Consider the following 18725-nt stretch of genomic DNA (forward strand, 5'->3'; position numbering starts at 1 on the left):
CGAAACTTTCAACCATTGTGATAACGAGAAACTATTAACATAAATTTACGCACAAAAAACATTAAAATCGAGGGTGCTAGATAAATAAGACGACATTACATTAAGACGACATGGCATTAAGACGACAAATGAGGGATAGAGAGAGAGAGAGAGAGTTAAAACGTATAAATTGAACTGCTCGAGTTTGTGCGAAATATTTTCATCAGAATGCAATTGGCGTATTTGTGTGCAGCGTCTTCTTAATGTAAGATCACCTACGTTACTAGTTATGCTTGATTGTCCAATTCAAGCCTCCAAAAAGAATCTGCTTCGATGAAAAAGTTGCGGTTTTTTGTCCTGTGACGGTAGCAAAAATAATCAAAAATTAACACTTTTCGGCAGCTTATTCCAAAACATGTTCAGACCATGTTCTTTGTTAAATATTGTTTTCAAATAAGCGCCTTTTTTGTTTGTTCAGTGAAAAAGGATCTGAACGAAAACCCGGGACTTAGGCATATTCGACCATCATAGTAAAATACAAAAACTGTAGTAACTCAGAGTAATTTTCAAAAAATACAATAGAGAAAAATTAGGATACAAAAATTGAAACTATTTTTAACGTTGTTTTAGATTTTTTTGCAGAAATTTTCATTCAAAATGCTATGAAAAACTTTAAAAACTCATTTAACTAGAGCAAATTTAAATTTTCAGAGCTTGAATAGTCTCATCTTTTTTCAAGAAAAAGCCAATTATACTCCTGCGCGATTGCTTTGTACGCTCTAGAATAGACTAAAAAATCCAAAATTCCAATTGGTTTTGCTTGACACTTCAAATTGGTAATGTCGTTCGAATCATGGCTGCAAGGGCTTTAATATGATATATCACTCGACCTTGTCCGATGATTATTTCTGTTTCCTGATTTTGCGTGGAGAACAAAAAAGTTGAAAAAAAAAGAAAAAAAATTAAAACACTCGAATACAAAGTCCCTCCCCATTTTCAATGGTCGGAACAACAATGAACTGAAAATCAAGATTATATGCAGTGTATCAATTAGCCATGAAATTCAATTCAACTGCTTTTTTCATAGTAAAATAATTCAGAGTCTTAGCATTAGATAAGCTCTTTTTGTTCCAGCCATTTGAAAAATGAGGAGGACTTTTGGGATCTCTTTAACTATTTCCCGCTTTTGCAGAAGGGGTGATGTTACTCGGTACAAAGTTCTCGTTTATTTATTTATTTCTTTAAATGGGGAGATTCGTTACTAGGTACCCGAGGGGTTGGGGGAATAATTAAAGAGAGCCTAACTTTGTATTCACGTGTGTTATAGTTTTTTGTTTTCCACGCAAAATCAGGCACCACGAATAATCATCGGACTGGGTGAGTGATATATCATATAAAAGACCGTTCGGGTATCTTTCACTTTGAAAATTTTGTACCTAGTAACGGATCTCCCCCTTATACAAAAGGGGAAAAATAGTTACGAAATCCACCAGTTCGTTCGTGATTTGAACGACCTTAAAAATTTTCCCAATTATTTTTACAGTGGCGAGGGCAAAAATCAAGTGAGCAGTTTTATTTATGCAGTGAAAACTACAATCGTTTATTTATACTTAAATTAAGCCCTGAAATTTTAGTTTAATCCGACTAAAGTTAGCTTTTGGAGCGTTTTAGCTACACTTTGCGAATAAAAAAGTGTAGCTAAAAACTTTTGAAATTTTTTTTAAAATCCTGCAAAAAAATATGAAAAAATTTCATTAATTTTTTCAATGAAATTTTTTTTGACATTTTTGTGGAAAAACAAATTTCCAGTTTGCCCATTTCACTATGAACGTTGAAATTGCTGAAACTTTTGAATTTTTTGTTTCAGATCTTTTCATCAAACCACGCAGAAAAAAAAACTTATTTTCGGATTATGGTCGGAACATTCTGTGCTCTATGCTACTTGCAGAGTAACCGTCTATCTTTTTTAGTTCTTCATAAAATGTTAAAATCAAGAACTTTTAGTGGGTTGGGAAACTTAAGTTGTTCTCTAGCTTCAGAACTAATTGTTCCGATCATTGAAAATCTTTTGTTCCGACCATTGAAGTGTTTTAGTCTTTTGTTCACGCAAAATCAGGTACCACAACTGAAAAGGCTTGAATATGATATATAAGTCAACATTTTCTGACTGATATCTGGTTTTGCGTGAAAAAAACAGCAGAATACAAAGTTTCTCTCCAGTTTCAATGGTCGGACCCATAACGGATTGTCGAAGACCCATTTTTATATCTGTGAAAACTGAAAGCATCAGTGGCTTTTTTGAAAATATTATTTTTTGTCGAAGAAGAACTCGCCTGATCTCCTGACTGCCAGTTTCAGAAGTTGTTCATGTCGAGTTTAGATGCACAAAAGTTAGTGTTAAAAAGTTAGGGCACCAGAAACAAATCGTTCGCTACAATGCTTTCAATATGCAGGATTTGTCTACAGTAAGTTTGTTATTGATAGGTGTATAAAATGCAATATTGTCTTTTCATTTAGTGGAAGATCTTACTCTGCACTACTTAATTTCCAGAATTCCCCCGTCAGAAGCCCCGTTTCTTATGGTTCAGCTAATTTTGTTCCAGGGTTTTTTGTTCAGTTTTTGAAGAAAAAAAAACATTTTTTTGAATTTTTTTATGTCTTTTCATTTGTTTTTAATCTTAATTTTTCGTTTTTGTATCACAAGTTGTGCAAAAATAAGCTTTGCCTCTGTCTGGAAAAAAGTTGAACGGGCAGCAATCGGTTTTCTCCGGTAAAAATATTCCAGGGTATCACCAAAACTGGGTAGGCATCCAAGTATTACGTTGTTAATCCAAGGTTTACGTAACTTGCAGGGGGAAGGAGAGGGAGAAAGATTTAATTTATCTCCTTAGGAATAACATAACACGGGGGCTAAAAAATGTAACACAATCAAAATACTAATAAGGATAGCCGGTTGCTGTGCCAGTGGCACAGAATATTCCGAACATTTTCATTAAAAAAATGTAAATTTTTTTTGTTTTATTTTTTTTTTCAAATTAGTGTCGCTTTTAGTAAGTGGTGTGATTCGAAAACTATGAAAAAATAAATAGAAAAGATAATGATCTAGGCATACTCGACAATATTGTCTGCAAAATTGAAAAACAAACAAAAAATGAAAAAAATTCGAAAACTTCAAATTTCTAGTTTCAAAATTTTTCTAAAAACTTCTTACTTTTTGCAATTTCAGTTTTTTTCGAACATTTTTTTTCTGCCGAGTAAGAGTGAACTGAACCATTCAAAACTAGTTTTGTTTAGAAAAGTTTTTTAACCTAAAAATCTGAAAAAATGAAAAAAAAAATATAAAGTGCGGTGGTCGCTCGAAATTACATTAAATCTCAAAATTTTCAAAACCAGTTTGTCACGATACTTGGACAACTTTATGCAATGTCATTCAAACCAGGACTGAAAGGACTTAAATATGAAATATCGCTCGACACGTTCTGACAATTGTTTGTGGTATCTGATTTTGCGTGAAAAAAAAAGTAAAACACACCAGAATACATAGTTCCTCCCCATTTTCAATGGTCGGAACCATAGCGGCATGTCAAAGTTTTTGAGTCTGTGAGAGCAGATGTTGTCTATGTAGTATACGTCTAGGCGACAAAAAGTTGTTTATATAAGATCTGTTTCATTTTCTTAACAGGGTCAGCACAGTCAAAATCTGTGTTCGGTAGGAGAAAATTGAAAGCATCAGTGGCTTTTTGAAAATATTTTTGTCGAAGGAGAACTCGCGTGACCTCACAACTGCCAGTTTCAGAAATTGTTCATTCCGAGTTTTAGATGCACCAGCGGTGACAGTCACATAAATATCAACTTTGATATCATATGATCCATGTAACAGTTGAGCGATTATAAAAGCGTCAGTGGAAATTAGTTGAAAGTCAATAGGCAACATTTTTAACCTTTCGAGTGGTAATTTAAAGTGATGGGTTGTTTTCGTTTTTGATCTTAATTTTTCGTTTTTGTATCACAAGTTGTGCAAAAATAAGCTTTGCCTCTGTCTGGAAAAAAGTTGAACGGGCAGCAATCGGTTTTCTCCGGTAAAAATATTCCAGGGTATCACCAAAACTGGGTAGGCATCCAAGTATTACGTTGTTAATCCAAGGTTTACGTAACTTGCAGGGGGAAGGAGAGGGAGAAAGATTTAATTTATCTCCTTAGGAATAACATAACACGGGGGCTAAAAAATGTAACACAATCAAAATACTAATAAGGATAGCCGGTTGCTGTGCCAGTGGCACAGAATATTCCGAACATTTTCATTAAAAAAATGTAAATTTTTTTTGTTTTATTTTTTTTTTTCAAATTAGTGTCGCTTTTAGTAAGTGGTGTGATTCGAAAACTATGAAAAAATAAATAGAAAAGATAATGATCTAGGCATACTCGACAATATTGTCTGCAAAATTGAAAAACAAACAAAAAATGAAAAAAATTCGAAAACTTCAAATTTCTAGTTTCAAAATTTTTCTAAAAACTTCTTACTTTTTGCAATTTCAGTTTTTTTCGAACATTTTTTTTCTGCCGAGTAAGAGTGAACTGAACCATTCAAAACTAGTTTTGTTTAGAAAAGTTTTTTAACCTAAAAATCTGAAAAAATGAAAAAAAAATATAAAGTGCGGTGGTCGCTCGAAATTACATTAAATCTCAAAATTTTCAAAACCAGTTTGTCACGATACTTGGACAACTTTATGCAATGTCATTCAAACCAGGACTGAAAGGACTTAAATATGAAATATCGCTCGACACGTTCTGACAATTGTTTGTGGTATCTGATTTTGCGTGAAAAAAAAAGTAAAACACACCAGAATACATAGTTCCTCCCCATTTTCAATGGTCGGAACCATAGCGGCATGTCAAAGTTTTTGAGTCTGTGAGAGCAGATGTTGTCTATGTAGTATACGTCTAGGCGACAAAAAGTTGTTTATATAAGATCTGTTTCATTTTCTTAACAGGGTCAGCACAGTCAAAATCTGTGTTCGGTAGGAGAAAATTGAAAGCATCAGTGGCTTTTTGAAAATATTTTTGTCGAAGGAGAACTCGCGTGACCTCACAACTGCCAGTTTCAGAAATTGTTCATTCCGAGTTTTAGATGCACCAGCGGTGACAGTCACATAAATATCAATTTTGATATCGTATGATCCATGTAACAGTTTAGCGATTATAAAAGCGTCAGTGGAAATTAGTTGAAAGTCAATAGGCAACATTTTTAACCTTTCGAGTGGTAATTTAAAGTGATGGGTTGTGGTGTCAATTTCAATTATCCATTGCTCTTTGTTGTTTCACCATTCATCCTTAGTGTTAAAAAGTTAGGGCACCAAAAACAGGAATTGTATACCAGAATGCTTTCATTATGCAGGATTTGCATAAGGTAAGTTTTCTGTTGATAGGTGTATGGATTGGAATTTTGTCTTTTCCTGTATTGGAGGAAAATCTTATAGCAGTTCGAGAGTTTGTTTTCGATTTGGGTATCCCTTAAGAGTTAGCTGGAAAGAAATAATAAATCTCCAGATCTTTATTGAAGAAGCAGCGTCTATGATTTGATCATTTAGTAAAAGTTGACAATTACAGTTTGGTTGACAAATTAATCAAGTTTTTTTCCGGATAAAAATTAAGCCTGTGTTCATGTGTCCAGTTAATGTCGTTTTTGAAACCCCCAGTTGAATAACATGTTTACAGTCATCAAACAATAACACGGAAGTTGATATAATGAAAATCATTTTTTTCTCGAGAGTTACTTAAAAATTATCTGATAAAAAGTAAAATGGAGTTTGAATTATTTGCGAGGATTGTTTAGTTATTTTATAGAGCGTGACAAATTTTTATTGGCCTAGAAAAATTTAATCACTTAATGAGAAAATGTTATATATACAGACACATACCAGATAATTTGTACTTATAGATATTCTTAACTTATATTTGTCTCACATACTGATTTGTACGTCTAAATATTATTGACCAAATTATCTAATTTCAGTTTTGCGTCTTGTAATTTCAGACGACATCATTTTCCCTAAAGGGGAACCCCTGAACGAAATAAGTGAGACAAAGCAGCAGTTCCCGGGCAAGTATGCACCCAAGCCAGACCCCGTGAAAATGGCACAGCCTACTGTCAAGCTAGGCACTGAAGGTCAGCTAAGTTCAATCACATTTTCTTATTGCATTTAAAATTATGCAAAAAATCATTATGTGTATAAAAAATAGCATTTTAAAATTTTGGATGATTTTCAGACTCTTTTTTGTTATTTTACGCTCTAATTTTGTAGCATTTACTTGCTTAGAATAATTTTAAAAAGACAGCAACTTTATCGAACTTTTTGTGATTGAATTTGAATCGATGTCTGCTTGCGTACGTAACTTTACCTAGTTTTTTGAACAAATAAATGGACACAAATATATGACTTACGACTTAACTTTTCCCCTGCTCACTGAATTTTATTTGAATTTTTTTTTTAAATTTGTTGCAGTTTTTTTTTTGCGAATATTACTGTTGTCGGAACATTCCGTGCAAATTGAACAATAAGTGTTTTTTTTTTTCATTTTTCTATGTTGATTATCCAGTATTCATCCTTCGTTGATTATTTGACCGCTTTTTAAATGACGGCTTAACTTTTTCCAGGAGAGTATGACCATCAAACCGTGAACAAAGCGACCTACAAGTCCACAATCGGCAAGGAACCCAAGACCCTTAACTACAAGCCAGTCGTCAAAGTATGCATTTTCGCTTTTGTGAAAACCTTTTCATCTAACTGTCGTTAAATCTAATACAGAAATGATTGAATTCAAACCGTTTCTCGATGTCAAAATATTGGTCAAAATAGTGATATCTTAATTGTAATTTAAATTTATGTACAATTTTTATTGACTGACAAGTGGCTTAAACTGAATCGTAGAATCTCAAAGCGTCCAAGAAAAACTTCTGAAAAATGATTTTTAAAAAAGCGTTGGATTTGACTGCATGATTATAATTTCTTGTTGATAAATTGACAATTTATTAACTTTTGACTACTAACTTCTGTCACAAATAATTAGTAATTGCTATAAATGTGAATGTGTGTGTGTGTTTGTTAGATTCCGAGCGCAGACACTCGTGGGGCGTTCTACGGGGTGACCAAATACATGTCGGACTACAAGGAGAATAAGAAGGACGCCACCTCCAGATTCAACAGGGGTCCCATGCTCCCCCAGCCCAACAACATCGGCATCAATCCAGACGCCAAGTCAGTCAAATACTCTCTTATCTACCTCTTATATCTTATATTACACTATCTAAGTAGTAATAAGAAAGTATATTTTACTTTTTGGCCAATGGATTCTTTTTAAGAGTCGGTGAACGTAGTTCAGATTCTTTTATATAATAGGTCGTGAAGATTTTTTCGTTTTTTCTTTTCAGGAAAAACTTAAAATTCGTTCAGTCTCAGATTTACTTTCTCGCGGTTTGACTTCTCTTTTTTTGTGAGTTCAGTTAGTTTCTTTTGTTGAAAGGAAGACAAACTCAGTTATCGAACATCAAAACTGTAAAAGTCACGAACAACTTTATTGACTCCTTTTTTTGAAAGTGGAATTTAATTTTCAGATTTCCCAGCGAAATAAAAATTTAATTTATTGATCCAGTTTTCTCAAAGTTAGTTAATTTTATCGAAAAAGTGCTAATCAAATATTGTTCTAGAAATTCGAAGAGCTTTAAAAGCATCTGTTTTTTTTTAAAGTTTTTTCAAAAAAAAACAAGTCAGTATTTACTTTTTCTGTTTACATGCGTTCATTGACTCTTTTCCAACTGTCTGGTGGCTATGTTTTTTTTTCGGTCAAAAGCAAAAAAATCCGAGCGATTTGAACTAGCAATCAAATGATTTATGGGCTTTATCACTACCGGAGCGCCACAAGGCCACAAATTTCGATGGCTTCATTTTTTTGACACTCCTTAGGGGTCATTACGAGACTTGGCAGCGGGATTCTTACAAAGGATTTGACGTGACCAAACACAAGCGCCCTCAGGAGATCAGATATGACATCCAAGAGTACAACGCCCCCACGGAGAAAGTCGAAGGGGTCACCGTCACCAAGGTCAGTTCAAAGGTCAAGGCCTAATGGGCGGAGAAGAGGTCAAGGTCAATCTTTTTTTCCCTTTCACTTACATAGGCCCAAAAACAGATCTAGGATCTTGGTATCGGTTCTGAAAAATCCAAGTAAAATATTTTCGGTTTTTCGTTTTTCTCGCACTTTTTATTATTCAGAAAAAAGTTTTTTTTTCCAATTAAGAACCATTAAATTCACCTTAAAATCTCGACCTTCATTAAAAATCTTATTTAGGCTAACAATTTCGAAATTGTGCGTAAAGACCTATATGTGAAAAGCTCGTAAATCGTTACTCTAATTAGCCATTATTAGACTAGCCAATGGCCTTACTTTTAACAAGTGAGAAAAATATGAAAAAAGTTTGTATGTTTTTCTTTTCAGGAATCGTTTCCACGAAGAGAACTCTCCCTTGCCTATAACCCTCCGAAGCGAGCTGACATCCACGAACGAGGAAAACTGCCCAAATTTGAGGCTCGCACCATGAATGACGAGTTCTACGTCCCGTGGCCCGTCCAGACCCGAGAACGCTTCGGCGACTTCAAGGAGTACTCGGCTCAGATTCCGATGCAGGGCGAGTTCTTCGGCGAAACTACCACAGGTCGAGTGTTCACACCTAAACCGTACAAAAAGACGGAAGCGTACATTCCCGAGCAGAAAGCGATTCAAAAAGATGGAAATCACGACTTCAACACTGTGCATCGAACGACGTACACGAAACCGAAGTACACTTTTAACGAGGAGGAATATGCCATTTTGGACGCCGCGTTGAAAAAAGTAGCCAAATTTGGAGGTATGCAGCCAGGTGTTCGAGCCAGAAGTGTGGAGGTCGGGGCATAGAGCCGAAAATCTCTTTGGCTGATATTAAAATATTATTTTTCAAGGAGAACTAATTAGAACTAAAAAAAATATACAGTGTAACCAATCAAATGTCCGGCTTGTAAAATGTATATATGATTTCATGTATATAGACTTACTGTAATTAAGATTTTGCAAGCTTATCATTACATTCTGATCAATTTATGATAGTTTGAAGTGAACTGAGCAAAATTTGATTGAATTTATTTTTGGAAGCCAATATCGTCTTCAAATTTGATCCGTTTGGCGGACATTTTAGACTGACGTAAAAGTGCAGATTAAAACGAAGTCTGGCTTCTTTGAAGGGATTCTAGATTTCCTGTTTGAGGCCTATAAACTTTTCGAGTTCAGTTCAATTTGAGCAGAGAAGATAACATTTAATTGGGTCATATTAAGCTAGGGCATACTTGGAAAAAGTGGAGAAGTTTATTTTGACGGGTGCTCGTTGAAAATTCTGATGTTGACGAGCGTGCAAGCGTGAACATTTTATACCATTGGGGTATTAGTTGAAAGTTGCCAGTTTGGATCCGAGTTGCGAAAATGATCCAAAGGCGGCCTGTGCTTTTGAGGTGCTCTTTGTATTCTTTATAGGCAGTTTGGGGCTAAAGTGCTGATATTTTAGATATTTTATTCAATCAAGGTGACTCTTGAACTTCAAAGACAACTAATTGTAATGTGTTATAACATCAAACAAGCCACTTTTACATTATAACCTCTTTATCAAAACACAGTTCACGTTTCGAATTCTTTAGATCCTAAATTAGCAATCGAATTTGAATAAAAATGTACAAATAGTAAACTCTTTTTTTTTTCTTTTCTTATTTTTTCACGCTAATACTTAAAAAGTAAAGTGCGTCGTAGCTAGAACATGCGACCAATATCAAAAATAATCTCATTCTTTGATACTAAATCAACAAATCCTTTAATTCTCAATTTTGCTAAGCTGTCAAACATTTTTTAACACCAATACGTAAATCTTCATTCAGTCAACTTTGACATTAACTGCAGCTAGTTTAAACTTACCAACTTGCCAATAAACTTTAGCAGAATTGTTGCAAAATTATGGAAAATTTGAACGCTTTTATCAGTTTGCCAGCGATTTTTTTCGTAATTTTGGCTCGATTCTTCGATAGAACTTCTGGTTTTCCGTTAGATATTCCGACTACAAATGAAACTTTAGAAATCGAACAAGAAGAAATGAACAAAAAACGAGACGAGTTGGAGGAAAAATTTGGATTCAGTTTTCAAAACTTGCCTGACGAGTGTATTACATGGTTGACGTGCGACTTGAAAATACGAACCGATTACGTAAGACGGAAAATTCCCGACTTGCCTTCGTGTCCTTGCTCGTACCCAATAAATGCAATTGTAAACCCTGACTACGAACTACACGACCCGATTCGGAACGAGTCGTTCAAGTGGCGAGAAGCTGCTGACGTCATTGAAAATTACGGCCGAGACAGCTACGGAGTCGGGAAATGTGTTCGGACCCTCGCGTGGTACAGTGACCCGAGAAATCTGGCATCTCGTGTTTGCTGTTACGACAACGACTTGGCTTTGATCACGCGGGGCGGCGCGGCCGGAGGGTACGAATTAGTTTCGCCCGACCGAAATTCGGAGTACAACGAAAAGTTAGATTACATGCCGTATGTTATTTGTAAGATGGATTGGCGCGCAGTTCAGACCCAAATTCAACCGAACAACGAGCAAAAGTGTTCGGAAAACCCGGACGATGAAACTTATAAAGCGCAAGTTAAAAAACTTGAAGAATCTTTTTCTCGAATATGAAGAAGAACTGTGATAGCCCAAACAGCCCAAAAACTTAAATGATAAAAACAATAATTTCCATTTTAGAGTTCTATTTTTGTAATCGAATTCAAATGCAATAATTTTTCTAAATCAGCAATTTAGTGTTATTACTTTGCTTTTAAATCAGCCTGTTAGTCGCAACAAGAAAATTTTGAAATTACCGTAATGTATATAGAAGTTTTTATCGGGTACAACAACCAATATTCTTACAAAAAGTTTCAAGAATTAAGTATTTGCTCTCAATGAATAAAATTCTTAAACATATTTTACTTATTTCGCGGGAGCAATTTTCTTGTGAATGAATGCAAACAGAATTGATATTTATTGGAATCAAAAAGTTAAACTCAATATTGAAAATTTTGGATATAAGTTCAAGTCTTAAAACTTACTTTTCTAAATATCTAATCAAGATTTTTCCAAATAAATGGAGAAACATTTTTATTCCATAATCTCTAATTTATTTTTTAATTTCTGCAGAAAAATCACTTAGCTTCGAAAATAGGATAATCTCATTTTTTTTATAACGTTTTGATAAAAATTCAGATATTTTTTCGGGTTCTCAAGCTTATAATCCCGCCTATTTTCAGCCCTGTTTTCTTAACCCCCTCTCATATCACCCCAGAATTGAAAAACACCACTACATTTTAACTCCTTTTTAATACCAATTGTTATTAAATGTGATGAATCAAAGTGAAATTTACTTGATACGAATTCGGAACTATAGTGTCGTTAAACTTCACAGCTTTAATTGCGCAAGTTTTTGCGAAACAAAACGAAATAACATGCAAGCTGCTAAATTCGGTTTAGATTTGAACAGAAAAGACCTTGCCGATAGTCTAGGTTTTGATATGAAATTAAAAACTAATTCGATCGACATGATTCAAATTATGAAACAAAAATGATTAGATTCTACCAAAATTAAACTTGATCTTGAAAGTAATCTTCCTGATCATAGATTAATTGGCTGAACTTGAATAAATTATGGGATGAAAACTGGTTGTGACCAAAACTTTGATCGATCTAATCTAAGTTTTTTTTTCAAATTCCGACCTTTTTTGAGTACATTTTATCTCATTTTTCCAAATAACTAAAATTAGCCATTGTTTTTTCAAATATCGGCATACAACGCAATATCTAAAGAATTTGCCGACCCCTGCTCCCAACCTAGCGTCCCACCTTGTTCCGGGATTAAATTGCTACAGACGGCATCTCTCAAACACGAGTCAGACCAATGCGTTTCCTACATCTCCAGGGGCTGCAAGGAGACGTTTTTTTTCAAAAAAATTGATAAAAAACATTTTGATTTTGAAATATATTCAAAAAACGACTGAACAAATTTTTAGCTAAAATCATCATGACGCGAAAGAAATGCAAATCAGTTGTCATTTCAAAAACCTGCAAAATGTTCTGCCCTTTTTTGTTTAGAACTCGGTACTTTTTTGTGAATTGATGCCCGCTCGAGGCGGTAAAGAAACTAATTTTGGTAGGGAGGCGTCTTTTTGCAAGTATGCGATTAATTTCCAAATACTGGGGTGTGAACCACTGAAATGTGACTCTATGCCATGATGCCAGCCCTCTAGAGTATTTGTTTTTTTTTGGCAAACGGGATGTTGCCGCATCTTTTTGGTTCCATAGTGAAGATGGGAACAGAGTTTCTTGAGTCGGGACGCAAAATTTTATGTAATTAGATCGGAAATACAGGCAGAGCTCGTCAACTTTTAAATTTTTCCGACTCTTTTATGGTTTATGGAGCGATCGCATGCTATTTGAAATTCTTTGACTTTTTTATTGTACGAAATTTACGAAATTCCTGTTTCTTTTTCTCGAAAGCCGGTGAGGGAACATTTTAAGAGCTAATGCAAAGTCTTGGTTTGTTTTGAACTCCTTTTTCAAAGCCGAGTCCCGCAATTTTTCTTTTAAAACTTTAAGAAAAATCATCCAGACAGCTTGGATTCTTGGAAGTTTTTTCGAAACGCTTGAAGAGCGGCCTGCTCGAAATCCAGCAAAATTGTTTCAGGTCTACTGTCAGGGGTTAACTTTTTTAGGGCTGCTATGAAAGGTTGATTTGTTTTCCCGTAATTATGACATGATTATGCTCACCCCTTGTTTCAATAAAATTTTCGTCCTCCTAAATGCTATTGCTCGGCATATATGAGTCGGGTATATTGAGCAGTTCCAGCTCATAGCGGTTTTGTTCTTACATTTAAGATAATACTCATGGCCTGATACCACTAAAATTTGTTTGTCTTTAGAAGATAAAATAAAATGAAGGACGCGTTATCTCTATTTTAAACGCGTGAATGAGGGATTATTCCCCTAACTACTTGAAAGGCAATTGTTTTGAGATGCTAGAGGCATCAGGTGAATTTAGAATGATTTTTCAGGCCTCAATTAGTACATGTAATTGGAATACTCCCGTCGTTATAAAAAGGATCCATTTTGAAATAAATTATTGGTAAAAAAAGGGTTTAAATTGTTGTGGGATTTTCTTGTTACGGGGTTATAAAGTATGGGGTGTAAAAATTGGGGGTTAATCAACGTGGGGTTAAAGAGTGGGACTCCCTCTTTTCGACGCAAGGTAAAAACAAATTTCAATTTGTCTAAATCGCAATCAAAGATAATGATCTCGGTTGCTAGAATCTTGAATACCAATATCTTGCTGCTACAAAATTGAATTATGCAACTATCTGAGTTTTCTAGGAAGCACTTCAAAAAATCCTGACAAAAATTTACATGCAAACATGAACAGGGGCGGATTAGGGGGGGGGGGGGGTGGATGAGCTCAGGGATTTGACTCTCTCACCAACCATAGGGTCCCCTGATAACTTAAAAAAGTTTGACAAAATTATCGTTTTCTCAATTGAAATTCCACCCTCCCCCTCAAGAAAATCATAGATCCGCCCATGGACTTGAAATATTTGGCTATAGATAAACTCTTTAACAGACGAATATTAGTTCAACCAGCCCTTCCTTGCTTTGCAAAAAAACTATAAATATACACCTTAGAGTTATTTTGCTATCAGGTCAAAAAGTGTAGCTATCTATATATTGCTATCTTATGCGTCTGGAAACAATATTTGGTTCATTTTGCGCAATTTTTTCGGTTTTCCAATTATGAGGTTACTTTTTCGTCCAAATTAGGGAAACTATTTTGATCAAGCACTAACTTTTGTGTGAATTTATGGAATTTAATTTATTTTTCGCAAAACAACACGTAGGTTCTAGGCCAGCATTGTGTCAAAACTGTTTTTGCTGGTATTTCTTTATTCGAATTGTACAAAAATAATTTCTAAAATCTTTGCGAGTTTTTGAAAAGATTGAAATGATGAATGAGTTTTGAATAGTAGATTTTTCTCGTTTGGAGTGTTCCGACCACGTGTTTCGTCTTCAAAATTCTCGTGCTCATAATGCAAAGTCGAACTTTCATGGAAAAGTTTTTTGAAAGAAATCACATCACGTATTTGATTTTTCCTCAAAGATGAAACTTTTTTTAACACTTTTGTTTGGACCATTTTGAAATCTTCAATAGTCATATTGCACAGTAAAGTTACAGAAGCAGTTCTTAATGCAAAAGTGGGGTATCAGAGAAAATAATATGCCTAATAAATCTAAACTATCTAATTTTTTTTTGAAAAACTCACGAAAAGCAGTTTCTAAATATTTAAGACAACACTTGGTTGAACATCACCGTTTCTTTTCCGCTAAAAAATGTCCAGTTTATCTTTTAGTTTCAGGTTATATTGATTCAATGTGCATCTAGTAAGGAGTTTTACGGACAATTGATTCAACTATAAAGTCAAACAGCCATTGTTTTTTGAAAACTTCACAAACATTTATTTTTAAATTTTAACGACAACTCTTGGTTGCACAGTACTTAAACTTTTCTCTTTAAAAAATGTCTATTTGTCATTTAGTTTCAAGTTATGCTGATTTAATTTACAACTACTAAAGAGTTGTAAGAACAATTGGTTCCAGTTGCTTCAATTCGGTTTGAGAAGATTTGAGCGCTGCTTAATTCACTTCCAACGTTCTGCGCCAAAAGTTTGGAAGAGAGCCCACTTAATCGTGCAACGCTACCGAATTCAAAACACAAAACTTTACTTTCAGGATTCTCGTGAATCATTCTCGTTTTTTAACCCAAGCCAGAACGAGTCAACTCGTTACAGAAAGCTAAATCCAATATGCTCCTAATTTGATATACATGTTCATAGAAGAAACTCCTCAGTAAGAAATGTAGGAGGGTTGTTCAACAATTTCCCATCTGATTATTGCAATAGATTTTAATGGATTGTGTTTTTACGAAAAAAAATCGCTTATAATGACATTTTAATCGATTTCGTGGTCTCAATTTGCATCAATAATGGATGATAGTGACAACATTTTAGACAAATATTATCCATTATAATCGATTATTATCCATGGAACTCCGGTGCGGGTGAATTCAAGAATGCATTGAAAGCTCAGGGTGTCAAACCTGTGATATAGTCAGGATAAAATTCAAACAAGACTGCAAGGCTCTAGGAATCAGTCATCCTTTCAAAATCTAAAACTTACAAAAAAAAAGTTCAAATAAAAACCTGAAAAAAAGTTAATAAGATGCTTTTTGCTTTTGAGATTAATTTTTCGAAATTATTCCCCCCATCCGCTATTTTATGTAGTAAGTGATCTGAATCTATTGAAATATTGATAGTTCCACATACATTTCCTTAAACTAATCGAGAAGAAATTACGAGCCGGAATAAACAGTCACTCTTGCAGTAACAGCAAATGTGTTGCGCGTTCATAGAAGAAACACCTCAGTAAGAAACGCAGGAGGGTTAATTAATAATTGTGGTTACTTTAAATCACAGAAGAGCTAGCATTAGAGTTTAACATCCCTGTCAAAAACAAAAGTTTTGTTGCAAAACTTTCAAAAATATTTTAAATAATACTGATTTAAAAGATTCAAATGAAACAAATTTAATACGGAGCTACAGTCATTTGAAGCTTTTTTCGAAAATAAGTTTAAAATTTGGGAACATCAAAAGGCAGCGCCATTTTCGAAACACCTGGAATTTTTTTTTCTTCTTTCACCCTTGTTTTTGCCACCTTTGATTTCATAACATAATGCAACAAAAACAACTAAAATCAAGATAACCATTCGTTGATTACATGAAATGGTTATAATTGACCAAAATTAAATTAAGTCTGTTCCTAGATATCATCTAAACAGTAAAAAAAATTATTCAAAGGATTAATGAACATGTTTTGTGGCTAAAAATTGACAGTTTCTTTCTCTTGCTGCAGACTTGGCCTAAAAAAAGTAAGTTTCAAGCCAAATACTGCGTACCGGGGCTGAGGTGTTCGACTCATATTCGACCGACATGGTCGAACGAAGTCTGATTTTCGTCGCAAATTAAGACGGTCGAACGAACACTTTACTCGAACAAAGTCGAAACATGAGTCGAATCATGAGTCGAACAGGATCGAAACATGAGTCGAACAGGGTCGAATCATGGGTCGAAGAGGGTCGAATCATGAGTCGAACACGGTCGAATCATGAGTCGAACACGGTCGAATCATGAGTCGAACACGGTCGAATCATGAGTCGAATAGGGTCGAATTATGAGTCGAACACGGTCGAATCATGAGTCGAATAGGGTCGAATTATGAGTCGAACAGGGTGGAGTCATGGGTCGAACAGGGTTGAATCATGAGTCGAACAGGGTCGAATCATGGGTCGAACCGGGTCGAATCAGAAGTCGAACAGGGTCGATAGAATCGAACAGGGTCGAATCATGAGTCGCGCAAAGTAGCAACATATCTTGTTTGGGTTGCACAAAATCGCTTAAAGTTGTTTCGGTCGCTCAAAGTTGCAACATACCCATTTTGAGTCGCACTGGTCGCAACATACCCAATTTGAATCACAATGGTAGCAAGACACACATTTTGAGTTGCAATGGTTGCAACATAAGTCCGCGACCTCGACCCGGGTCCCTTCCAAAAATTAGACTTATCAAGTGCTACAATAAATACCATATGATGAATTCAATTGGATTCTTGAAGCCGCACGAGCAAAGCTTATACCCGGTAAAAGCAAAAAAAAGTCCGGTATACTAGAACAAAGTCGAGCAAATTCGAATGAAGTCGAACAATGTCCGGTAAAGTCAAACAAAGTCGGAAACGGACATCGTTCGACTCAAAAAGTCGAAATCGGACATCGTTCGACTGAAAAAAATCGAAAACGGTGTTAGTCGAATCATGAGTCGAGCACCTCAACCCGGGTATGAAAGTTCTTGTAAAATAATCCGATTTTTCATTTCTCTTACCTCATTAATAAGCTAAGCTATGATCAGCTCAATTGAGACATCAGACAAGTTTTTAAGATTTTGATAGCTTTGTAATCTTTTGTTCCAACCATGCCACTTTACACATGCATTATATCGTTTCACAGCGCTAATATTATGATTCAAATGACAAAAAACTGAAAAAGTTGTCTCATTGTCGAACAAAAAATTAAAATTGTCTAACTTTCAATTTTCAGACTTATGTCCCAAAACTTGCAATTAACAGGAAGTGAGTAGCTGTTAATTAGCTCTCTAGATTCATAAGCAACACAGACTTGTTATTTCAATAAATCAGTAAGATAAATTTCAATGGCAAAATAAAAGGTTGGATAAATTCTGTCAAAAAAATTAGAAAAAACCAGGCCTATAAAAATACAAATTATAGCCTCAAAAAATAATAACTTTTGGACTATTTTGATCAAAAAGGAAAGCGAAAATCAGCTTTTATTCGTTCAAATATCGTTTAATTGGGTAAACATCTAAAAAATACAGAATTGAACAATGTCACTGATATGTAACAAGTCTGCTCGTATATCAGGGCCAAGCCATGAATGTTCCGACTGTCCCTCAACCAATATTGAATAGTTTTTTGGAAAAGAAAAGATTGAAAAGCTATACACTTTGAACAAAATCAAAGGGTGAAATTTTGAGTCGTACGAAATTAATACGACCAATTAGCTAGCCTCAATTCAATTAGGAACGATTTTGTTGTGCGGAATACGCTCTCAGCATTATGAATGAATTCTTCAAAGCGCGCATAATTTAGTCCAGAACATGGCCTATTTGGCAATTTTCAAACTCCCAGAACTTAACAAAAAATAATCGAAGCGGAAACATCTTTTTAAATTTGAAGGAAGTCGATATCTTTAATGGAGTAAAAAAATTTTATTGAAAACTTTATTTCGATCGGATAAAATTGACTGAACAAAAAGCAACAACCACACTGAACATAAATATTCCGTTTTTTTCGAAAATCGGTACAATAACACTGTTTTTGAACTTTGCCTGAGTGACATTTTTTTCCGCTTTTTAATTTTGCCGCAATTGATTTTGAGTCTTTTATGAAATTACTTCTTACTCGGAATTTGTTGCGATGAGGAGAGACAGTTTTTTGAAACCAGATTTTAAACTACCCTAAGGTTTCCGTCTAATTTTGCTTAATCCAGCGAACGGACCCCAAAAACAAACAAATGTGAATGACAAGGAGACAGCTCTGATCTAGACAATGAACTTAATAGGCAATTTTGCTTGTTTTGTTTTTTATTAGGTTCACTGTCTAGATCAGACCCGTCTGCTCGTGATTCGCCAGAGTCAATTGAGCAAAACTATTCGCACTATTATATTTCCAGAAACTAGGCAACTTTTGTTTTCATCATCTTTCGTCATATTTAATCCAATTCAACAAAATTTTGTGTTTTATTCAAATTGAGCGCAGTCAGTATTATATTGAAGCGACTTCAAGCATAATTCCGCGCGTGCAATAAGAAAGCCGTAAACGTTTTAAACGACAGAAAAAAACAAGATATATTGCTTGTATCAGGACGAAGATCTGAATGTTCCGACTGCCTTTGAAGGTCTATTATAAAAAAAGGAAAAATTTAAATGAAATAAAAAAACATTAAAGTTTTCAGAAAAAAAACATCC

The 18725-nt window shown here is 34.7% G+C and overlaps 3 protein-coding genes across 5 annotated transcripts in view; all 3 read left to right on the forward strand.

Annotated features, from left to right (window-relative positions):
• Positions 1-9166, forward strand: part of LOC134846551 (uncharacterized) — a 138965-nt gene extending 129799 nt beyond the window's left edge. For both annotated transcript variants that reach the window (XM_063863932.1, XM_063863933.1), the window contains exons 5-9: positions 6014-6145; positions 6635-6726; positions 7087-7235; positions 7941-8079; positions 8473-9166. In XM_063863932.1, the coding sequence (XP_063720002.1) occupies positions 6014-6145; positions 6635-6726; positions 7087-7235; positions 7941-8079; positions 8473-8928 (968 nt within the window). In that variant the 3' untranslated portion in view covers positions 8929-9166. The remainder of the gene's footprint in view (positions 1-6013; positions 6146-6634; positions 6727-7086; positions 7236-7940; positions 8080-8472) is intronic.
• LOC134846552 (centrosomal protein of 41 kDa-like) overlaps positions 1-18725 on the forward strand; it is a 604453-nt gene that overhangs the window by 223829 nt on the left and 361899 nt on the right. The gene's annotated exons all lie outside the window — the stretch shown is intronic.
• Positions 10144-10734, forward strand: LOC134846787 (isthmin-1-like). Its single transcript, XM_063864177.1, has one exon. It carries the CDS (start codon positions 10144-10146, stop codon positions 10732-10734), a length of 591 nt encoding a protein of 196 aa, XP_063720247.1.

This window comes from Symsagittifera roscoffensis, chromosome 5 (genome assembly GCF_963678635.1).
Source record: "Symsagittifera roscoffensis chromosome 5, txSymRosc1.1, whole genome shotgun sequence".
In the NCBI taxonomy this organism is placed as follows: Eukaryota; Metazoa; Xenacoelomorpha; order Acoela; family Convolutidae; genus Symsagittifera; species Symsagittifera roscoffensis.